General features: G+C 41.0%; 1 protein-coding gene across 1 annotated transcript in view; it reads right to left on the bottom strand.

Annotated features, from left to right (window-relative positions):
- Positions 1-2,463: 2,463 nt before the first annotated feature.
- LOC128240732 (low-density lipoprotein receptor-related protein 2-like) overlaps positions 2,464-26,607 on the bottom strand; it is a 165,517-nt gene continuing 141,373 nt past the window's right edge. The window contains exons 77-88 of the mRNA XM_052957533.1: positions 24,822-24,953; positions 23,451-23,610; positions 21,621-21,731; positions 19,742-19,867; positions 19,273-19,496; positions 18,552-18,728; positions 18,205-18,333; positions 17,667-17,768; positions 9,366-9,431; positions 7,516-7,600; positions 6,294-6,387; positions 2,464-3,562 (exon numbers count right to left, since the gene is read on the bottom strand). Of these exons, the coding sequence (XP_052813493.1) occupies positions 3,326-3,562; positions 6,294-6,387; positions 7,516-7,600; positions 9,366-9,431; positions 17,667-17,768; positions 18,205-18,333; positions 18,552-18,728; positions 19,273-19,496; positions 19,742-19,867; positions 21,621-21,731; positions 23,451-23,610; positions 24,822-24,953 (1,643 nt within the window). The 3' untranslated portion in view covers positions 2,464-3,325. The remainder of the gene's footprint in view (positions 3,563-6,293; positions 6,388-7,515; positions 7,601-9,365; positions 9,432-17,666; positions 17,769-18,204; positions 18,334-18,551; positions 18,729-19,272; positions 19,497-19,741; positions 19,868-21,620; positions 21,732-23,450; positions 23,611-24,821; positions 24,954-26,607) is intronic.

The following is a 26,607-nucleotide window of genomic DNA, read 5'->3' on the forward strand; positions in this document are numbered from 1 at the left end:
ACGTACTCGTGTTACTTTGTTAAGCATGTTCTAAACCACGTAAGACGTACTCGTGCTCCTCTGTAAATCATGTTCTAAACCACGTAGGACGTACTCGTGTTACTTTGTTAAGCATGTTCTAAACCACGTAAGACGTAGTCGTGCTCGTTTGTAAATCATGTTCTAATCCACGTAGGATGTACTCCTGCTCCTCTGTAAATCATGTTCTAATCCACGTAGGACGTACTCGTGCTACTTTGTAAATCATGTTCTAATCCACGAAGATTCTACTCCTCTGTAAATCATGTTCTAAACCACGTAGGACGTACTCGTGCTACTTTGTAAATCATGTTCTAAACCATGTAGGACGTTGTTCTAAACCACGTAGGACGTACTCGTGCTCCTCTGTAAATCATGTTCTAAACCACGTAGGACGTACTCGTGCTACTTTGTAAATCATGTTCTAAACCACGTAGGACGTACTCGTGCTACTTTGTAAATCATGTTCTAAACCACGAATATCGTACTCCTATGTAAATCATGTTCTAAACAACGTAGGACGTACACGTGCTACTTTGTAAATCATGTTCTAAACCGCGTAGGACGTACTCGTGCTATTTTGTAAATCATGTTCTAAACCACGAAGATCGTACTCCTATGTAAATCATGTTCTAAACAACGTAGGACGTACTCGTGCTACTTTGTAAATCATGTTCTAAACCACGAAGATCGTACTCCTATGTAAATCATGTTCTAAACAACGTAGGACGTACTCGTGCTCCTCTGTAAATCATGTTCTAAACCACGAAGATCGTACTCCTTTGTAAATCATGTTCTAAACAACGTAGGACGTACTCGTGCTCCTCTGTAAATCATGTTCTAAACCACGAAGATCGTACTCCTATGTAAATCATGTTATAAACCACGTAGGACGTACTCGTGCTCCTTTGTTCATCATGTTCTAAACCACGAAGATCGTACTCATATGTAAATCATGTTATAAACCACGTAGGACGAACTCGTGCTCCTCTGTTAATCATGTTATAAACCACGTAGGACGTACTCGTGCTCCCCTGTATATCATGTTCTAAACCACGTAGGACGTACTCGTGCTACTTTGTAAATCATGTTTTAAACCACGTAGGACGTACACGTGCTCCTCTGTAAATCATATTCTAAACCACGTACAACGTACTCGTGCCCCTTTGCAAATCATGTTCTAAACCACGAAGATCGTACTCGTGCTTCTTTTATAAATAATGTTCTAAACGACGAATGACATACTCGTGTTTCTTGGTAAATCATGACCCCAACGACATAGGATTTACTTGTGCTTCTTTAAAAAAATATTCTCTTGTTTAATTGTTAATCTTGTTTTAAACGACGTACTGCGCAATCTTCTGAATTGTGATTACCCTGACGTACGGCGCAATCTTCTGAATTGTGATTATCTGACGTACGGCGCAATCTTCTGAATTGTGATTACCCTGACGTACGGCGCAATCTACTGAATTGTGATTGCCCTGACGTACGGCGCAATCCTCTGAATTGTGATTACGCTGACGCACGGCGCAATCTACTGAATTGTGATCACCCTGACGTACGGCGCAATCTACTGAATTGTGATTACCCTGACGTACTGCGCAATCTACTGAATTGTGATTACCCTGACGTACGGCGCAATCTTCTGAATTGTGATTACCCTGACGTACGGCGCAATCTTCTGAATTGTGACTTCTGAATTGTGATTACCCTGACGTACGGCGCAATCTACTGAATTGTGATTGCCCTGACGTACGGCGCAATCTTCTGAATTGTGATTACCCTGACGTACGGCGCAATCTTCTGAATTGTGATTACCCTGACGTACGGCGCAATCTACTGAATTGTGATTACCCTGACGTACGACGTTAAACTTAACTATGCTATTATTTAAATACTGCTTAAAACGATGTAGGACTTACTCCATGCATTAGATACATGAAGAAACAAGATAAAAACGCTGTTCATCAAGATACATACATGTTCCTTCACCGATACAGGCATTCTGCTGTCAAATATATCACCAAATGAAGGCCAGTATTCATTACATCATTCGATACGAGTTTATTGAGAGATAAAAACACCAAAATAAGGTCATTTTCCATGGTATCACGTGAGACTTACAAGATGACTTTATATGGAATGAAATGCACCAAATTAAGGTCATTATTCATGGTATCACGTGAGACTTACTAGATGACTTTATATGGAATGAAATGCACCAAAATAAGGTTATTATTCATGTTATCATTACTTACATATTGACTTTATTTCGTGAGAATTACATTAAAAATAAAACCGTTATTCATGTACGATGTATAAGATCATTAACAAACAAAGGCATAAACGACAAAATGCTTAGTGGTATGTTCTACGTCAGCTGTGATAAGAACATTCAGTAACAGACCATTGTGTATGTAAAGTAGTAAGTCGGACCCGAAACAGGATTGGTATAATAAGTTTATTCTGTACATCAGTTTAGCAACAACTAACTATGATTCTTGAAATGCATGAATATAATGCGTGAATGTTATTCACGGACTACTAGCTGGTAGGCGGAGCATATCAGATTATGCAGACCACTACACTATGGAATTCATGAATTCATAATTAAATTTGTATAATCAGCATATATTTACACACGCTCAATCAGAGGCAAAGAACACAATATTGGCATGTCAATCGTTAATTATATAACACAAATACTCGCTGTGACCAGCGTTGCGTAGCAGCCATGTGGTGGCTACTGTAGTCCATTCTTCATAACACTTGTATACCAGTCAGGATCATGGTGTGACTAATCCACGCATTTTAGAAAAAAATGTTAACATATATAGTGTCCTCATTCTTCATGAAAACCGACGGTCACTAATTTACACCAGTCTGTACCTCGTGTCTTATTACATGTAATTTTCTGTTAGCACAAGGTAAAATAACAAATATGTATGAATAATTATACTAAAAATATACCTGCAACGGCTTTATGTACGTGTTTTTTCTACCACAGTAAATGCAAAATAATGAGGTGTTTCGTAAAGATACTAGTTAAGGTGCTTCGGAATGTCATGTTTGGTAATTTGATATTTTAATAAACTGTGGAGAAAGCACGTTTTCTTCTGTTTTAGATCTTGCAGCTGGCCTCTGTAAGAAGCGTTCGTTTGTTCACACTTTACATGTACCAATAATCCTATATTTGAGTACGAGTCGAAACAGATCAAACAGGTAAGTCTATAAAGTATGGCAGCATAAGTTTCAAAACATGTAACCGAAAGTGGATCAGTAATTGCTGTTCTGATTAATCAACTTATACGGATGTTTTAAGGTCATCTGCTCCAAAGTTGTAATCGTTATCCTGGTTGGTTACTTCAGACACGTCCATCATTGTGTTACGATCTAGCTGTTTTCCCATTGGTACATCGTTGTCCAATGAATTAGCTCCTTTGCCGACTTCCTTCATGTCCGTACCTGGTTCTTCGCCTTGAAATGTCTCATATACCGGGTTTGAAAAGTTGGTGCTGGCATGATCATTGGAGCCCGTCGACTGAAATACCACAAACATCCGTGAAGAAAGAGCCATTGAACGCTAGTATATGACATGACCTCACACAAATTGCAACAGAATTGCTTTCAACTGGTTTATTTTCATAAATATATCATGTTCAACATATCAAAAGTTCTAAGGAATTCAAGTGGTGGAAAGTATTGAAAAGTACGGAAATCGGTGATGGCATTTTCCCCATTTGCAGCCATGTTGAAAAAAGTGATTTAATGTACATAGAGTTTTAAACCAACGAGCCCGACATTTTTAATAAAGAATGTTTGACACACGTGTGGTCTGTATGTTGTTGTTTACGTCGCGTGTCTCTCGTTTTGGTGTCTGAAAAAGACTTAGTCTTGTACCTTTAAAGAATATCTTTGTTGAGTGTGGGCCTGTCATTGTATTGTTTACCTATTGTCACTAAACAGGGCCTTTGTTGAGTGTGGGCCTGCCATTGTATTGTTTACCTATTGTCACTAAACAGGGCCTTTGTTGAGTGTGGGCCTGCCATTGTATTGTTTACCTATTGTCACTAAACAGGGCCTTTGTTGAGTGTGGGCCTGTCATTGTATTGTTTACCTATTGTCACTAAACAGGGCCTTTGTTGAGTGTGGGCCTGCCATTGTTTTGTTTACCTATTGTCACTAAACAGGGCCTTTGTTGAGTGTGGGCCTGCCATTGTTTTGTTTACCTATTGTCACTAAACAGGGCCTTTGTTGAGTGTGGGCCTGCCATTGTATTGTTTACCTATTGTCACTAAACAGGGCCTTTGTTGAGTGTGGGCCTGCCATTGTATTGTTTACCTATTGTCACTAAACAGGGCCTTTGTTGAGTGTGGGCCTGCCATTGTATTGTTTACCTATTGTCACTAAACATGGCCTTTGTTGAGTGTGGGCCTGCCATTGTTTTGTTTACCTATTGTCACTAAACAGGGCCTTTGTTGAGTGTGGGCCTGCCATTGTATTGTTTACCTATTGTCACTAAACAGGGCCTTTGTTGAGTGTGGGCCTGGCATTGTATTGTTTACCTATTGTCACTAAACAGGGCCTTTGTTGAGTGTGGGCCTGCCATTGTTTTGTTTACCTATTGTCACTAAACATGGCCTTTGTTGAGTGTGGGCCTGCCATTGTATTGTTTACCTATTGTCACTAAACAGGGCCTTTGTTGAGTGTGGGCCTGTCATTGTATTGTTTACCTATTGTCACTAAACAGGGCCTTTGTTGAGTGTGGGCCTGCCATTGTATTGTTTACCTATTGTCACTAAACATGGCCTTTGTTGAGTGTGGGCCTGCCATTGTATTGTTTACCTATTGTCACTAAACATGGCCTTTGTTGAGTGTGGGCCTGCCATTGTTTTGTTTACCTATTGTCACTAAACATGGCCTTTGTTGAGTGTGGGCCTGTCATTGTATTGTTTACCTATTGTCCCTAAACATGGCCTTTGTTGAGTGTGGGCCTGTCATTGTATTGTTTACCTATTGTCACTAAACAGGGCCTTTGTTGAGTGTGGGCCTGCCATTGTTTTGTTTACCTATTGTCACTAAACATGGCCTTTGTTGAGTGTGGGCCTGTCATTGTATTGTTTACCTATTGTCACTAAACAGGGCCTTTGTTGAGTGTGGGCCTGTCATTGTATTGTTTACCTATTGTCACTAAACAGGGCCTTTCTTGAGTGTGGGCCTGTCCTTTATTGTTTACCTATTGTCACTTAACAGGGCCTTTGTTGAGTGTGGGCCTGCCATTGTATTTTTTACCTATTGTCACTAAACAGGGCCTTTTTTAAATGTTCAACTACTACGAAATAAAAAAGCTGTCCAAACGTTCAATCTGTGAGAGTGCAGCTTGAACGGTGTTCAGTTTTGAAGTACATGTGTATGTATACATGCCATACTTAATGATCACAAAAGAACAGAGTAAATAACTACAGAGTGGACTACACAATGAATTAGCTGAACACCATTCTCATTCATCAGAGGTTGGCTGATGTTAAATCAAATGTTATACGAATAGCATCATCACTCTGGTGCACGAGCATTCTAAACACGCGATAACATAGATTTCGGTAGCTACAATACTTTTGATTATTAATAATTGGAAATGTATGGACAAATACAAGTTCTACCGGAACTGTGGAGGAGGAGACCTGGAAGTCGGGCCTTACCTGGGCACCATCACCACCAGAATACTCACCGAGGAGGAGGGGACCTGGAAGTCGGGCCGTACCTGGGCACCATCACCACCAGAATACTCACCGTGGAGGAGGGGAACTGGAAGTCGGGCTGTATCTGGGCACTACTCACCGTGGAGGAGGGGATCTGGAAGTCGGGCTGTACCTGTGCACCATCACCACCACAATACTCACCGTGGAGGAGGGGACCTGGAGGTCGGGCTGTACCTGGGCACCATCACCACCAGAGTACTCACCGTGGAGGAGGGGACCTGGAGGTCGGGCTGTACCTGGGCACCATCACCACCAGAATACTCACCGTGGAGGAGGGGACCTGGAGGTCGGGCTGTACCTGGGCACCATCACCACCAGAATACTCACCATGGAGGAGGGGACCTGGAAGTCGGGCTGTACCTGGGCACCATCACCACCAGAATACTCACCGTGGAGGAGGGGACCTGGAAGTCGGGCTGTACCTGGGCACCATCACCACCACAATACTCACCGTGGAGGAGGGGACCTGGAGGTCGGGCTGTACCTGTGCACCATCACCACCAGAATACTCACCGTGGAGGAGGGGACCTGGAGGTCGGGCTGTACCTGGGCACCATCACCATTAGTATACGCACCCTTGGCTTCGCCATGGTTACCGTAAAGTCGTCTGTAAACAACATGATATGTAACAGAGTCGAAAATCATGAATAATTACAACGAGCGTATAAAAACGAGACATATGAAAAGTGACAAGCTGACATGTTTATCAAGTTATGTTTTGAAATCTCAACTTTGGGTATCAAATATATCATCATTAAAAGAGGTCAATCAAGAGCCGTTTTTTTATTAATTTAACACAATAGTATTGCGTTTGATCCGAGATGAGCTGTATTCACATTGATTCTAAATATCATGCTGGGAAATATTCTGATTCAGTTTTTATAAGATTGAACGTACACTGATACGTTTGTGAAAGGAATCTTTTACAAACATATTTTTCTTAATAGTTGTCTTAAAGCACGTCACCACATGGGCGTCAACGGACTATTCTTGTCAAGGGTTACATGGACGTCATGAATCTCGCCTACATGTTGTTAATGGTTCTTGCACACATGTAACGATTTATTTTATCTGTATGCTGTTCAGGCAACGAACAGCAACCACAAATGTAAGAGTTTCTTGTGAACTTGCGTTAGCCACAAAGATCAAAGTCCATAAGGCTCACAAATTAAGGGAGATGTTGTTACTATCAACTTATTAAAGTTGTGCAATTTCAAGTTCATCCATATACTTATTTAAATAACACAATGCCTCCCTCTACCATGCCTCCCTCTACCATGCCTCCCTCTACCATGCCGCCCACAATGCCTCCCTCTACCATGCCTCCCTCTACCATGCCTCCCTCTACAATGCCTCCCTCTACAATGCCTCCCTCTACCATGCCGCCATAACAAAGGATCACAATGGAAATAAGAGTGTGTTTTTTGTATAATCCGTGGTTCGGTGTGTCTGTCATGGCTATTTATAATATCATGTATGTATTATGTTGTTATTTACTATACATGTTTTCTTTTAATGTCCATGTATGTGCATTCTTTACTAAAATAAATCTATCTAAATGCACATGCTCAAGATCCCGACGACTTACAGCATTAGCCAAATTATATATATGTAACGATGATTCGATTTCGCCTCAATCATGTGTATGGAAAATCATCATCAATATATTAACCCCGAATACATTTATTAATATCTAGTTAAGTCGGTTAACTTTAATCCACATAAAACACCTTACCTTCTACATTTGATCAAAACTGCAATACCGATGACCAACACAACAAACATCACACACCCCATGGGGATAAAAATGACGAGCAAATCTGGAATGGAAAAATATCATTTTCTCATTTCGCAACCACTTGTATTATGATCGCACATCCTTTTTATGAGTGAATCGCGCTTTTAAGTCTCAAATCTTTTGTACACTCGCCTAGGGTTAATCTGGATCTCTTGATATTTTGTCGTTGATAATACTGCTCATGCGAAAGCTCACATTCATATAACTACTATGAACGCTCACAAACGAATAGGAACGCTCACATACAAATAGGAACGCGCACATACACATAGGAATGCTCACATAAATATAGGAACACTCACATACATATATGGACGCTCATATACATAAAGGAACGCTCACATATATATATAGGAATGCTCACATACATAAAGGAACGCTTACATACATAGAGGAACGCTAACACACATATAGGAACGCTCAAATACACATATGGACGCTCACATACATATAAGAACGCTCACATACATATTAGAACGCTCACATACACATATGGACGCTCACATACATATAAGAACGCTCACAAACATATAGGAACGCTCACATACATATAAGAACGCTCACATGCATATTTAAACGCTCACATACATACAAGAACGCTCAGATACATATAGGAACGCTCACATATATATTAGAACGCTCACATACGTATATGAACGCTCACACACATATAAGGAGGCTCGCATACACATATGGACGCTCACACACATATATGGACGCTCACACACATATTAGAACGCTCACATACGTATAGGAACGCTCACACACATATATGAACGCTCACACACATATAAGGAGGCTCGCATACACATATGGACGCTCACATACATAAAGGAACGCTCACATACATATCAGAACGCTCACATACATATGAGAACGCTCATATACTTATAGGAACGCTGACATACACATTAGAACGCCCACATACATAGAGGAACGCTCACATACATATATGAACGCTCACATACATATATGAACGCTCGCATACATATAAGAAGGCTCGTATACACATATGGACGCTCACATACATATAAGAAGGCTCGCATACACATATGGACGCTCACATACATATAAGAAGGCTCGCATACACATATGGACGCTCAAATACATATTAGAACGCTCACACACGTATAGGAACGCTCACATACACATATGGAGGCTCGCATACACATATGGACGCTCACATACATATAGGAACGCTTATATACATATAAGAACGCTCACACACGTATAAGGAGGCTCGCATACACATATGGACGCTCACATACATACAGGAACGCTTATATACATATAAGAACGCTCACATAATATAAGAAACACAAACACGTAACGTACAAATATTTCCCCATTGATAGCGTCTTCATTTGTAAAAGTAGTATTGAAAGACTGAAAACGTTGATTAATGGCGAACTTAAATATCACATTTTTGGCGAAGGTATTTCAGTTATGATAACATATAATTACTGTTTTGGTTTAGGATCAGGGTCAAACATAGACGGTATTATATGTACGGAATGGGATATAAAAGTGATACAAACCATCCTTGGCGACGTTTTACCAATTTTGTTAAACTTTAATACATTTTGTATTGAATGACTCAAGTGAAAATTAAATAAAAAAACCCTGAAAACATTGCTTTATTATGCGCAAACTTCGTAACAAAATTCAATTATAAAGTCATGCATAGGTTACTACACTTTATATATGGAACTACATTGTATACACTATATATATTTTAACGAAGTAGTTTATGAAAGATAAATAATGTCAAACGCAAATTAGCTTACGATTGTTAGACCTGGTTGAAGTAAGTGGTTTTGGCTCTTGTAATTCACACAGATGGCCACTAAAACCTGCAAAATACAAACAACAAATGATAAATGAGTCAATTCAAATGAATAAAGGGACGTCTCTGGCCCAAAAAAGTGTAAGTGTAAACTTATTTATTTGACAACGAATGTAAAACAAGTTATTATTACATTATGTTTATTACTCTCGTTGGCACGATGTTACACGAGAGTGGGGTCTTGTGTTATGGGGGAAACCGGAGTACGCGGAGGAAACCCACTTTTCCGGCTTGGTGATCACTAACGTAACTCACATGCGCTCTGGCTGGATATCGAACCCGGGATACCAGTGGTGAAAAGCGAGTGTGTTAACAACTGCGTAAACCTAAAACCAAAATACATGCGATTTTCTGGCCAAATTGATAATGGGACGTCGCTTGTGGATTAATAACAAGACATCACTTGTTGAGTAAATAAAGGAACGTCGCTGGTCAAACAATAAACGGCCGTCAATTTAAAAGGCCTAAAAAGGAATAAAAGGACGTCGCTAGCTAAACAAATAAAGGGAGGACGGTGGCCAATCAACAAAGGGACGTCGCTGGTTAATTAATAATAAAGGCACGTCCATTATTTAATTGTTGAAGGATTTTGTTTGCAGGCTGACGGTGTTTCTTAGTCACAAATGCTTTTGATAGATGAACCATCGAGGCTGTGAAATAATAAGGTTGTGGTTATCTTCACAATAACCATCTGTGCAGGCACACTTGAATGTGTCATTATCCCCCTTGATGCAATCTCCACCTACCATCTTTGCATGCACACGTGAATGTGTCATTTTCCCCCTTGATGCAATTCCCACCTACCATCTGTGCATGCACACGTGAATGTGTCATAATCCCCCTTGATGCAATCCCCACCTACCATCTTTGCATGCACACGTGAATGTGTCATTATCCCCCTTGATGCAATCCCCACCTACCATCTTTGCATGCACACGTGAATGTGTCATTATCCCCCTTGATGTAATCCCCACCTACCATCTTTGCATGCACACGTGAATGTGTCATTTTCCCCCTTGATGCAATTCCCACCTACCATCTGTGCATGCACACGTGAATGTGTCATAATCCCCCTTGATGCAATCCCCACCTACCATCTTTGCATGCACACGTGAATGTGTCATTATCCCCCTTGATGCAATCCCCACCTACCATCTTTGCATGCACACGTGAATGTGTCATAATCCCCTTGATGCAATCTCCACCTACCATCTTTGCATGCACACGTGAATGTGTCATAATCCCCCTTGATGCAATCTCCACCTACCATTTTTGCATGCACACGTGAATGTGTCATAATCCCCCTTGATGCAATCCCCACCTACCATCTGTGCATGCACACGTGAATGTGTCATTATCCCCCTTGATGCAATCCCCACCTACCATCTTTGCATGCACACGTGAATGTGTCATTATCCCCCTTGATGTAATCCCCACCTACCATCTTTGCATGCACACGTGAATGTGTCATTTTCCCCCTTGATGCAATTCCCACCTACCATCTGTGCATGCACACGTGAATGTGTCATTTTTCCCCTTGATGCAATCTCCACCTACCATCTTAGCATGCACACTTGAATGTGCCACTATCCCCCTTGATGCAATTCCCACCTACCATCTGTGCATGCACACGTGAATGTGTCATTATCCCCCTTGATGCAATCCCCACCTACCATCTTTGCATGCACACGTGAATGTGTCATAATCCCCCTTGATGTAATCCCCACCTACCATCTGTGCAGGCACACGTGAATGTGTCATTATCCCCCTTGATGCAATCCCCACCTACCATTTTTGCATGCACACGTGAATGTGTCATAATCCCCCTTGATGTAATCCCCACCTACCATCTGTGCAGGCACACGTGAATGTGTCATTATCCCCCTTGTGCAATCCCCACCTGCCATCTTTGCATGCACACGTGAATGTGTCATTATCCCTCTTGATGTAATCCCCACCTACCACCTGTGCAGGCACACGTGAATGTGTCATTATCCGTCATTATCCCACTTGATGTAATCCCCACCTGCCATCTTTGCATGCACACGTGAATGTGTCATAATCCCCCTTGATGCAATTCCCACCTACCATCTGTGCATGCACACGTGAATGTGTCATTATCCCCCTTGATGCAATCCCCACCTACCATCTTTGCATGCACACGTGAATGTGTCATTATCCCCCTTGATGTAATCCCCACCTACCATCTGTGCAGGCACACGTGAATGTGTCATTATCCCCCTTGTGCAATCCCCACCTACCATCTTTGCATGCTCACGTGAATGTGTCATTATCCCTCTTGATGTAATCCCCACCTACCACCTGTGCAGGCACACGTGAATGTGTCATTATCCGTCATTATCCCACTTGATGTAATCCCCACCTGCCATCTTTGCATGCACACGTGAATGTGTCATAATCCCCCTTGATGCAATCCCCAACTACCATCTGTGCATGCACACGTGAATGTGTCATTATCCCCATTGATGCAATCCCCACCTACCATCTTTGCATGCACACGTGAATGTGTCATTATCCCACTTGATGTAATCCCCACCTACCATCTGTGCGGGCACACGTGAATGTGTCATTTTCCCCTTGTGCAATCCCCACCTACCATCTTTGCATGCACACGTGAATGTGTCATTATCCCACTTGATGTAATCTCCACCTATCATCTTTGCATGTACACGTGAATGTGTCATTATCACCCTTGGTGCAGTCTCCACCTACCATCTTTGCATGCACACGTGAATGTGTCATTATCCCCCTTGGTGCAATCTCCACCTACCATCTTTGCATGCACACGTGAATGTGTCATTATCCCCCTTGGTGCAGTCTCCACCTACCATCATTGCATGCACACGTGAATGTGTCATTAACCCCCTTTATGTAATCTCCACCTATCATCTTTGCATGTACACGTGAATGTGTCATTATCACCCTTGGTGCAGTCTCCACCTACCATCTTTGCATGCACACGTGAATGTGTCATTTTCCCCCTTGATGCAATTCCCACCTACCATCTTTGCATGCACACGTGAATGTGTCATTTTCCCCCTTGATGCAATTCCCACCTACCATCTGTGCATGCACACGTGAATGTGTCATTTTCCCCCTTGATGCAATCCCCACCTACCATCTTTGCATGCACACGTGAATGTGTCATTATCCCTCTTGATGTAATCCCCACCTATCATCTGTGCAGGCACACGTGAATGTGTCATTATCCCCCTTGTGCAATCCCCAACGGCCATCTTTGCATGCACACGTGAATGTGTCATTATCCCTCTTGATGTAATCCCCACCTACCACCTGTGCAGGCACACGTGAATGTGTCATTATCCGTCATTATCCCACTTGATGTAATCCCCACCTACCATCTGTGCGGGCACACGTGAATGTGTCATTATCCCCCTTGTGCAATCCCCACCTACCATCTTTGCATGCACACGTGAATGTGTCATTATCCCACTTGATGTAATCCCCACCTACCATCTTTGCATGCACACGTGAATGTGTCATTATCCCCCTTGGTGCAGTCTCCACCTACCATCATTGCATGCACACGTGAATGTGTCATTATCCCCCTTGATGTAATCTCCACCTATCATCTTTGCATGTACACGTGAATGTGTCATTATCACCCTTGGTGCAGTCTCCACCTACCATCGTTGCATGCACACGTGAATGTGTCATTATCCCCCTTGGTGCAATCTCCACCTACCATCTTTGCATGCACACGTGAATGTGTCATTATCCCCCTTGGTGCAGTCTCCACCTACCATCATTGCATGCACACGTGAATGTGTCATTAACCCCCTTTATGTAATCTCCACCTATCATCTTTGCATGTACACGTGAATGTGTCATTATCACCCTTGGTGCAGTCTCCACCTACCATCTTTGCATGCACACGTGAATGTGTCATTTTCCCCCTTGATGCAATTCCCACCTACCATCTTTGCATGCACACGTGAATGTGTCATTTTCCCCCTTGATGCAATTCCCACCTACCATCTGTGCATGCACACGTGAATGTGTCATTTTCCCCCTTGATGCAATCCCCACCTACCATCTTTGCATGCACACGTGAACGTGTCATTATCCCTCTTGATGTAATCCCCACCTATCATCTTTGCAGGCACACGTGAATGTGTCATTATCCCCCTTGTGCAATCCCCAACGGCCATCTTTGCATGCACACGTGAATGTGTCATTATCCCTCTTGATGTAATCCCCACCTACCACCTGTGCAGGCACACGTGAATGTGTCATTATCCGTCATTATCCCACTTGATGTAATCCCCACCTACCATCTGTGCGGGCACACGTGAATGTGTCATTATCCCCCTTGTGCAATCCCCACCTACCATCTTTGCATGCACACGTGAATGTGTCATTATCCCACTTGATGTAATCCCCACCTGCCATCTTTGCATGCAAACGTGAATGTGTCATTATCCCCCTTGGTGCAGTCTCCACCTACCATCATTGCATGCACACGTGAATGTGTCATTATCCCCCTTGATGTAATCTCCACCTATCATCTTTGCATGTACACGTGAATGTGTCATTATCACCCTTGGTGCAGTCTCCACCTACCATCTTTGCATGCACACGTGAATGTGTCATTATCCCCCTTGATGTAATCCCCACCTACCATCTGTGCAGGCACACGTGAATGTGTCATTATCCCCCTTGTGCAATCCCCACCTACCATCTTTGCATGCTCACGTGAATGTGTCATTATCCCTCTTGATGTAATCCCCACCTACCACCTGTGCAGGCACACGTGAATGTGTCATTATCCGTCATTATCCCACTTGATGTAATCCCCACCTGCCATCTTTGCATGCACACGTGAATGTGTCATAATCCCCCTTGATGCAATCCCCACCTACCATCTGTGCATGCACACGTGAATGTGTCATTATCCCCATTGATGCAATCCCCACCTACCATCTTTGCATGCACACGTGAATGTGTCATTATCCCACTTGATGTAATCCCCACCTACCATCTGTGCGGGCACACGTGAATGTGTCATTTTCCCCTTGTGCAATCCCCACCTACCATCTTTGCATGCACACGTGAATGTGTCATTATCCCACTTGATGTAATCTCCACCTATCATGTTTGCATGTACACGTGTATGTGTCATTATCACCCTTGGTGCAGTCTCCACCTACCATCTTTGCATGCACACGTGAATGTGTCATTATCCCCCTTGGTGCAATCTCCACCTACCATCTTTGCATGCACACGTGAATGTGTCATTATCCCCCTTGGTGCAGTCTCCACCTACCATCATTGCATGCACACGTGAATGTGTCATTAACCCCCTTTATGTAATCTCCACCTATCATCTTTGCATGTACACGTGAATGTGTCATTATCACCCTTGGTGCAGTCTCCACCTACCATCTTTGCATGCACACGTGAATGTGTCATTTTCCCCCTTGATGCAATTCCCACCTACCATCTTTGCATGCACACGTGAATGTGTCATTTTCCCCCTTGATGCAATTCCCACCTACCATCTGTGCATGCACACGTGAATGTGTCATTTTCCCCCTTGATGCAATCCCCACCTTCCATCTTTGCATGCACACGTGAATGTGTCATTATCCCTCTTGATGTAATCCCCACCTATCATCTGTGCAGGCACACGTGAATGTGTCATTATCCCCCTTGTGCAATCCCCAACGGCCATCTTTGCATGCACACGTGAATGTGTCATTATCCCTCTTGATGTAATCCCCACCTACCACCTGTGCAGGCACACGTGAATGTGTCATTATCCGTCATTATCCCACTTGATGTAATCCCCACCTACCATCTGTGCGGGCACACGTGAATGTGTCATTATCCCCCTTGTGCAATCCCCACCTACCATCTTTGCATGCACACGTGAATGTGTCATTATCCCACTTGATGTAATCCCCACCTGCCATCTTTGCATGCACACGTGAATGTGTCATTATCCCCCTTGGTGCAATCTCCACCTACCATCTTTGCATGCACACGTGAATGTGTCATTATCCCCCTTGATGTAATCTCCACCTATCATCTTTGCATGTACACGTGAATGTGTCATTATCACCCTTGGTGCAGTCTCCACCTACCATCTTTGCATGCACACGTGAATGTGTCATTATCCCCCTTGATGCAATCTCCACCTACCATCTTTGCATGCACACGTGAATGTGTCATTATCCCCCTTGGTGCAGTCTCCACCTACCATCATTGCATGCACACGTGAATGTGTCATTAACCCCCTTTATGTAATCTCCACCTATCATCTTTGCATGTACACGTGAATGTGTCATTATCACCCTTGGTGCAGTCTCCACCTACCATCTTTGCATGCACACGTGAATGTGTCATTTTCCCCCTTGATGCAATTCCCACCTACCATCTTTGCATGCACACGTGAATGTGTCATTTTCCCCCTTGATGCAATTCCCACCTACCATCTGTGCATGCACACGTGAATGTGTCATTTTCCCCCTTGATGCAATCCCCACCTACCATCTTTGCATGCACACGTGAATGTGTCATTATCCCTCTTGATGTAATCCCCACCTATCATCTGTGCAGGCACACGTGAATGTGTCATTATCCCCCTTGTGCAATCCCCAACGGCCATCTTTGCATGCACACGTGAATGTGTCATTATCCCTCTTGATGTAATCCCCACCTACCACCTGTGCAGGCACACGTGAATGTGTCATTATCCGTCATTATCCCACTTGATGTAATCCCCACCTACCATCTGTGCGGGCACACGTGAATGTGTCATTATCCCCCTTGTGCAATCCCCACCTACCATCTTTGCATGCACACGTGAATGTGTCATTATCCCACTTGATGTAATCCCCACCTGCCATCTTTGCATGCACACGTGAATGTGTCATTATCCCCCTTGGTGCAGTCTCCACCTACCATCATTGCATGCACACGTGAATGTGTCATTATCCCCCTTGATGTAATCTCCACCTATCATCTTTGCATGTACACGTGAATGTGTCATTATCACCCTTGGTGCAGTCTCCACCTACCATCTTTGCATGTACACGTGAATGTGTCATTATCCCCCTTGGTGCAATCTCCACCTACAATCTTTGCATGCACACGTGAATGTGTCATTATCCCCCTTGGTGCAGTCTCCACCTACCATCATTGCATGCACACGTGAATGTGTCATTAACCCCCTTGATGTAATCTCCACCTATCATCTTTGCATGTACACGTGAATGTGTCATTATCACCCTTGGTGCAGTCTCCACCTACCATCTTTGCATGCACACGTGAATGTGTCATTTTCCCCCTTGATGCAATTCCCACCTACCATCTTTGCATGCACACGTGAATGTGTCATTTTCCCCCTTGATGCAATTCCCACCTACCATCTGTGCATGCACACGTGAATGTGTCATTTTCCCCCTTGATGCAATCCCCACCTACCATCTTTGCATGCACACGTGAATGTGTCATTATCCCTCTTGATGTAATCCCCACCTATCATCTGTGCAGGCACACGTGAATGTGTCATTATCCCCCTTGTGCAATCCCCAACGGCCATCTTTGCATGCACACGTGAATGTGTCATTATCCCTCTTGATGTAATCCCCACCTACCACCTGTGCAGGCACACGTGAATGTGTCATTATCCGTCATTATCCCACTTGATGTAATCCCCACCTGCCATCTTTGCATGCACACGTGAATGTGTCATAATCCCCCTTGATGCAATTCCCACCTACCATCTGTGCATGCACACATGAATGTGTCATTATCCCCATTGATGCAATCCCCACCTACCATCTTTGCATGCACACGTGAATGTGTCATTATCCCCCTTGATGTAATCCCCACCTACCATCTGTGCAGGCACACGTGAATGTGTCATTATCCCCCTTGTGCAATCCCCACCTACCATCTTTGCATGCACACGTAAATGTGTCATTATCCCTCTTGATGTAATCCCCACCTACCACCTGTGCAGGCACACGTGAATGTGTCATTATTCGTCATTATCCCACTTGATGTAATCCCCAACTGCCATCTTTGCATGCACACGTGAATGTGTCATTATCCCCCTTGATGTAATCTCCACCTATCATCTTTGCATGTACACGTGAATGTGTCATTATCACCCTTGGTGCAGTCTCCACCTACCATCTTTGCATGCACACGTGAATGTGTCATTATGCCCCTTGATGTAATCCCCACCTACCATCTTTGCAGGCACACGTGAATGTGTCGTTATCCATCTTGATGCAATCTCCACCATTCCAACACGCGCAGACCTGTGGCTCCGGTTTGACGACTTCTCGGGCTTTTAAACAATGAAGACAATTACAACAATCATTTTGCATTCTTCCATGTTTATAAATATGCGAATGTGTGGTTAGTTTATAATTCATTTATTTGTTACATTACCTTTGTTTACAAGTTAACATTGTACACACTAAATGTGGGGAAAGGGCGTGTATAAGTTGTTTACCATATTCCAGCCCCATCCTATATTTTGATATTGTATATACAATATTGTGTGTGTTTTTTCTTTCAATAATAAAATATGTTTAAACCATTCAACCAAACATAAATTAAATCTAAAGAAGAAGAAAGCAGTCCCAGTTTAATGGATTCTGTTGCACTTTCAAAGCCTCAGTGCAAAGTTCGATGTATTGTAATGGCAATCAAAATAGTATATGCATTTCATAATATAATATAATAATATGAATTAACATGACATTGTAAATGTTGTTTACCCGCATCACAGGTAAACTTGCTTCCCGGAAGAAAAGTAGTCCCGTCTGGGCATGCGCACTTGAATCCATCCGGAATAAGCAGGCAAATATGACTACACTTTTCTCCTGACCTTGGGCATCGCGGTTTGACTGCAAGTAATTTTATATTCCGATTGTCCAAGGCTGTTCACAATTACATAAATACGTTGCACTAATTATAGAACTTTAACAAAACGCGTATTTTGTCTCCTTTAATGGTGTTTGGTTTCTGGCTTACTCAGAATAAAAGAACCTACAAAATGTTAAACGGTGGTGTTAAAAAGGACTGAACTATATCTAATGTCGTTTTCAACGATATAAAGTCTTACTATGCAAGTCAACGCGGAGTCTATGAAAGACACGGACGCTACTTGGGTACGGTATATTCGTCTGGAGCACCGTGCTGTTACCAAAGCCAAATTTATTTATATAATGTGCGGAAGCATTCTCCCGAGATATCCAATAAATCTTGCTTTCAAAAACGTCAAGACTGACCGGTGTATGCACTGGAAAAAAGAATAATACATTCAGACATTACACATTAAGACAAAAATCCTCTAAGCTAGTTCATTCAACGGTAGTAACTGTTATAAACCTGAATTTGAAAATGCCAAAATAAACTGCGAAATCCGCATGTAAACCAAGAAATGACTTATATTTTAAACTCAAATATATTATTGAACTCGAAGAAATTTAATAAATCAAATACTGATACAATGATACTATTCCCTGAAGTGATTTTGCGGCCATCTTGAATTAAGCAAATTTGCAAGAGCCGCCATGTGGCCAAAGACACTTTTCATAAACAATGGACATTCTTCTAACAATTACATAATAGAAAATATTCAATATTTTGCCGGACACTTTTGTCTCAACAATGAGTACCTGGAACCCGGACTATATGCTGAAATACCTGGAACCCGGACTATATACTGAAATACCTGGAACCCGGACTATATACTGAAATACCTGGAACCCGGACTATATACTGAAATACCTTAAAAGAACTTGAGGAATTAACCCTCTTTATAATCATTTATTGACAATTACCTTTTCTGATCAGCACCACTCGATCAGTTCCATCATGCTTAATGGATTCAATGACTCCAAGCTTATAATCCGCCCAATACACCCTATCATACATCAGATAGTCGATGGTGAGGGCGGACGGACGAACGAGTCGCTCCGTAACAAGAACGCTGCGATGAGAACCGTCCATCCAGGCCATCTCAATCCTTGGATGCCACGGATCTGCGTTTACCCAGTATAGCAAGCTGTATAGACAAAATAACAGAATATGTCATTGCAAAAGCACATTATCTTGTATTTCCAGGATCGAGGAGGTGACATGTACATGGTGATTTAATATCATGGTTTGCAGATTTCCATTCCAAACACGTTTTGAATTATAAATCGAAAGAAAATACGTCTTAACAAGATAATCAAATTTTGATATACGTTAAATTCAGCCTTTCTCCAGTTTTAATGTATTGAAAAGTACACTGAACATAACATTTACCCTAGTTCTGGATTGAGGGCAATAGCTAGGGGCTGTGTTATCCTAGACACAACTGTGTGTTGGTACCTTCCGTCAAAAGTCGACACTGATATCGATCCAAGGGTGAGGTCGCTCCAATATATGTTACTAGAGCAAAAGAAAATACATTTAGTAGGCCCAAACAAGTGATAGTCGTAGATGAATGGCTTCCACTCAGAAATAATAATAGATGTACGTATCCCGAACAGCAGCAGAGATATAGCTTCCACTACGAATTGTCGTGGATATATGGCTACCACTATTATAGTAATATTGGTACATATAGGGCTCCCATCCAATAATATGGGCTCCCATCCAATAATGTTGGTACATATAGGGCTCCCATCCAGTAATGTTGGTACATATAGGGCTCCCATCCAGTAATGTTGGTACATATAGGGCTCCCATCCAATAATGTTGGTACATATAGGGCTCCCATCCAGTAATATTGGTACATATAGGGCTCCCATCCAGTAATGTTGGTACATATAGGGCTCCCATCCAGTAATGTTGGTACATACAGGGCTCCCATCTAGTAATGTTGGTACATACAGGGCTCCCATCCAATAATGTTGGTACATACAGGGCTCCCATCCAATAATGTTGGTACATACAGGGCTCCCATCCAATAATGTTGGTACATATAGGGCTCCCATCCAATAATGTTGGTACATATAGGGCTCCCATCCAATAATATTGGTACATATAGGGCTTCCATCCAATAATGTTGGTACATATAGGGCTCCCATCCAATAATGTTGGTACATATAGGGCTCCCATCCAATAATATTAGTATATACCTGGCTCCTATCCAATAATATCGGTACATATATGGCGACCACTCTGTGATATTGGTACATATATGGCGACCACTCTGTGATATTGGTACATCTAACCCTACCACTCTGTAATATTGGTACATATATGGCTACCACTCTGTAATATTGGTACATATATGGCGACCACTCTGTGATATTGGTACATATATGGCGACCACTCTGTGATATTGGTACATATATGGCGACCACTCTGTGATATTGGTACATATATGGCGACCACTCTGTGATATTGGTACATATATGGCGACCACTCTGTGATATTGGTACATATATGGCTCCAACCCTATAATAATGGTAGATAAATGGGTCACAATCAGTAAAAAGTGGTAGATATATGGCTTCCAACTAGTACAAGTGGTAAATATATATTTTCCACGCAGTAATATTGGGAGATATATGGCCCCACTATATACTTGTGGTAGACATATGACTCCCATTAAATAATAGTGGTAGATATATAGTCCCCACTAAATAATAGCCTTAGATATTTCTTTCACTCTGTGCCAACAGTGATGTTCAGCATGCTCATTTACTAAAACTGTCGGTTTAGCAATGTGTTACTTAACATTTTTCATTTCTAATGCCCTCGTCAAATTACATATGCTATGTGCGATAATTCCAATCGAATTCATTTCTATTTCACTGATGGTAAAACGGCTCATTGTTTTTTTTAAAAACTGGTTTACAGGAAATCACGTTGAAATACAACATACATTATAAGTAATTCCTTCTCGATTAATGACCATGTGGTTCGTGGATGGTTTTATCTTGAAAAACATATTTTCGACGCTTGACTTCCGAATGAAATGCATTTCAAAACAATGTCCATGGTGTGATATGAAACTCCAGTTATATTCTGTCTATACTCGCAAATATTTAAAATTTATAAACAGACACCTAAATATTTGTTTTAAACTAAAAACATGAAGTTAAAGAGAGTGATCTCGAAACAGTTCTAAGTGACATTAACTTGAAAAGCAGGTAGAACATTTCGCATTCATCCTTTCTACTTTGAAACTTACTCCTCCGCCCACTCAATGGCTATTGCAAAGGGTCTGGAAGCGTTGACTCCAATGTTCTGTGGAATGCCGTTCTGATCTGGTCGTTCTGGCATCGGCGTTCGGAATATTGACCTAAAAATATTGTAAATAAATAACATAAATTGGTGTTGAGGGTTAGGTTACAATGATGCTTTTTATTATGAAACTCTGTGATCACACAGTTTTAAACCTTTTATTTTATAAAAATAATGTGTGTGATGTTTAAAGTTACAATAATGACTGCATCGTATCTTTGAAAAGTTTTTGCATTAGGTGCTCTGAATTGTATTCCTCCGTCTGCAGATAGAGTTGGGATCTCTAATCATAGAAGTACTAGGGTTTTACCTGTACGTTTATCATTATTTGTTTTATTGTTAAGTTTCCTCAAGTTAATGCACACTTTGATAAGATTTACCTTTTGCGGTTTATCTTTATTTAGGATTGTTGGGATAAGAGTGAGGTTTGTGCACATAAACTGGTTTAAACCCCCAGTAAATTTACATTTTACTGACCGTTCCAAAACGGTTCTTAACAATCCTAGTTTTTTTATATATAGTATGTATGCACTGTGCTGCTTGTGGAGTTTTGTTCTTCCATGTTTCTTGTTTGTGATTTTATGTTCTATGCCTTTGGCGTTAACCCAGTTCCATTAAACCTGATTTATGTTTAAACGTTTTGCAATTGAGCTTGTTTCTGTAGCTTTTCGCATAAATGTTGAAAAATAGAAGGCGATGAATGTTGTTTGGTTTAAAAAATATTTCGAGATTATTCATTGCAACTGCGCATTATTTAAATGATGTTGACGGGCTTCAAGTGCAGCACTCCATGCTGCTGGTACTAACCACTCTCAATATAACTTGGTTTTCTTTTTTCTTGTGAAGAATCTCTTAAAAATGCATATGTTTTGGAAACTCCATACACTGGCGTCACGCATATCACGTCACTAGTCAATAATGGAAACAGTTGACAGCATTTTTATTTTAAGTTAATGTAAAATTAATACCTATTGCAAAGAAACGTCTAAAATAAAGTAAGAAACAATTGTATTAATATAGGGCTGAACTTCATATCTCCGTGTACCGGTGACAGGGGTTTCTCTGCTCATGAAGGTATATCACTGCGTAGGAAAGTGTGTATTTTGATGTAATGAAGTATGACCTTTCAAGTGTTGTGTTTAGTTACATTTACTGACACTTCATTCTAAAGCACGTTACTGAATGCAATTTGATCGTTTATCGTCTATTAATATTTTTATCCGCTTTTGGTACGCGTATTGTTGTATATACAAATAAACTCGCTACCCTTCCTGAAAGCTCATTATACGGCTAAAGAAAATCAAATCTAGATTTGTTTGGATCTGTGAACGGTGGGTTAAACACGAATTCACTGAGAGTATAATATAATGTTAGACATTTGGAATTCATATATTCTAAAAGAGTGTCTGTCGATTGTGGTTTATATTTTTTTCAGAGTGCATATTGTATGATTTGCTTCTATTTTATTTGCACATTTGTTGTTTAATGATATGTTTGCAAAGAAGAACACATTGGAATCTACAGGATTTTAACGAAGATAATATACGAACATTTATTATTTATTATCGATTATTTCGTTTATTTTAAACTGACTTGGAAGGAAGCACCTATTTTATTATTTAAATTAGTACAGTTAATGTACCGTTAATTCAAAAAAACCTTACAAAATGCACTTTTTGTAAAATGTTAATACGTTATGTAAAGTTCAATTCATTTTTTGAAAATCATTCCATTCAGACGTTATAAAAAGCACAGTATAGTATTGTTTTTGTACCACCTTTGTATTTCATCTGTCCAGTAGAGCAAATGTTTTTCAATGTCAACATCCATAGCAGTGACATGTTGGCCATCAACAACAGATCCCGAGTATTGTTTTTTGTCTGGTCGGTATCGTCTGATTTGGGTTAGAGTAGAAAAGAACATGGTGCGACTTAAATCTGAAAAAGAAGTAAACCTACAGTCAGAACACGTTGACCAAGCGTTCAAACATGCATACGAACAGTAAACTTAGTCAGACCACATTGATCAAGCGTTCAAACATGCATACGAACAGTAAACCTAAAGTCAGACCACATTGATCAAGCGTTCAAACATGCATACGAACAGTAAACCTAAAGTCAGACCACATTGATCAAGCGTTCAAACATGCATACGAACAGTAAACTTACAGTCAGACCACATTGATCAAGCGTTCAAACATGCATACGAACAGTAAACCTAAAGTCAGACCACATTGATCAAGCGTTCAAACATGCATACGAACAGTAAACCTAAAGTCAGACCACATTGATCAAGCGTTCAAACATGCATACGAACAGTAAACCTAAAGTCAGAACACATTGATCAAGTGTTCAAACATGCATACGAACAGTAAACTTACAGTCAGACCACATTGATCAAGCGTTCAAACATGCAAACGAACAGTAAACCTACAGTCAAAACGTATTTATAAGGCGAGCCAACATGCAGACGACCAGTAAACTTACAGTCAGAACACATTCATCAAGCGTTCAAACATGCATACGAACAGTAAACTTATAGTCTAAACCTATTTATAAGGCGATCCAACATGCAGACGATCAGTAAACAAACAGTAAATTTACATCAAAACACATCTTTAAAGTATTAAACCAAGCAGACGAACCGTAAACCTTTAGTTAGAACACATTCATAAGGCACTAAAACATGCATACGAACAGCTGACGAACAGTAAACCTACATTTAAAACACATTTATAAAGCGTTAACATTTAAATGATAAAAAATGCAGAGGAACAGTCAACAAAGTCAGATCACATATATAACGTGATAAAACATGAAGAGGAACAGTCAACATACAGTCAGATCACATATATAACGTGATAAAACATGAAGAGGAACAGTCAACATACAGTCAGATCACATATATAACGTGATAAAACATGCAGAGGAACAGTCAACATACAGTCAGATCACATTTATAAAGCGTGAAAACATGCAGACGAACAGTCAACATACAATCAGATCACATTTATAAAGCATCACAACACGCAGACGAACAGTCAAATTTATTTGGAAAAAAGAAACATTTTAAAAGGTATACATCAGCGTAGACAATATTCACATTACCGTTTACAAAAGATACGTAGAATAATAATTATTGTATGTACCGTCCGGTTTGCAATCCTTGCCTTGCCCTTTGTCATCGCGGAAATCTGGGGCGCACTCGCACTTGAAAGAGCCCTTTACATTATTGCATAGCTGAGGACAGAAGTTACCATGCAATGTACATTCATCAATGTCTGAAATGTATGAAAGACCCCTATACATTATTGCATAACTGAGGACAGAAGTTACCATGCAATGTACATTCGTCAATGTCTGAAATGTATGAAAGACCCCTATACATTATTGCATAACTGAGGACAGAAGTTACCATGCAATGTACATTCATCAATGTCTGAAATGTATGAAAGACCCCTATACATTATTGCATAACTGAGGACAGAGGTTACCATGCAATGTACATTCGTCAATGTCTGAAATTTATGAAAGACCCCTATACATTATTGCATAACTGAGGACAGAGGTTACCATGCAATGTGCATTCGTCAATGTCTGAAATTTATGAAAGACCCCTATACATTATTGCATAACTGAGGACAGAGGTTACCATGCAATGTACATTCGTCAATGTCTGAAATGTATGAAAGACCCCTATACATTATTGCATAGCTGATGACAGAAGTTACCATGCAATGTACATTCATCAATGTCTGAAATGTATGAAAGACCCCTTTACATTATTGCATAGCTGATGACAGAAGTTACCATGCAATGTACATTCATCAATGTCTGAAATGTATGAAAGACCCCTATACATTATTGCATAACTGAGGACAGAAGTTACCATGCAATGTACATTCATCAATGTCTGAAATGTATGAAAGACCCCTTTACATTATTGCATAACTGAGGACAGTAGTTGCCATGCAATGCACATTCGTCAATGTCTGAAATGTATGAAAGACCCCTTTACATTATTGCATAGCTGAGGACAGAAGTTACCATGCAATGTACATTCGTCAATGTCTGAAATGTATGAAAGTCCCCTATACATTATTGCATAACTGAGGACAGAAGTTACCATGCAATGTACATTCGTCAATGTCTGAAATGTATGAAAGTCCCCTTTACATTATTGCATAACTGAGGACAGAGGTTACCATGCAATGTACATTCATCAATGTCTGAAATGTATGAAAGACCCCTATACATTATTGCATAGCTGATGACAGAAGATACCATGCAATGTACATTCGTCAATGTCTGAAATGTATGAAAGGCCCCTATACATTATTGCATAGCAGAGGACAGAAGTTACCATGCAATGTGCATTCATCAATGTCTGAAATGTATGAAAGGCCCCTATACATTATTGCATAACTGAGAACAGTAGTTGCCATGCAATGTGCATTCACCAATGTCTGAAATGTATGAAAGGCCCCTATACATTATTGCATAGCTGAGGACAGAAGTTGCCATGCAATGTACATTCATCAATGTCTGAAATGTATGAAAGGCCCCTATACATTATTGCATAGCTGAGGACAGAAGTTGCCATGCAATGTGCATTCATCAATGTCTGAAATGTATGAAAGGCCCCTTTACATTATTGCATAGCTGAGGACAGAAGTTGCCATGCAATGTGCATTCATCAATGTCTGAAATGTATGAAAGGCCCCTATACATTATTGCATAGCTGAGGACAGAAGTTGCCATGCAATGTGCATTCATCAATGTCTGAAATGTATGAAAGGCCCCTATACATTATTGCATAACTGAGGACAGTAGTTACCATGCAATGCACATTCGTCAATGTCTGAAATGTATGAAAGACCCCTATACATTATTGCATAGCTGAGGACAGAAGTTACCATGCAATGCACATTCGTC

The sequence above is a fragment of the Mya arenaria genome, chromosome 7 (assembly GCF_026914265.1).
Source record: "Mya arenaria isolate MELC-2E11 chromosome 7, ASM2691426v1".
Taxonomy (NCBI): Eukaryota; Metazoa; Mollusca; class Bivalvia; order Myida; family Myidae; genus Mya; species Mya arenaria.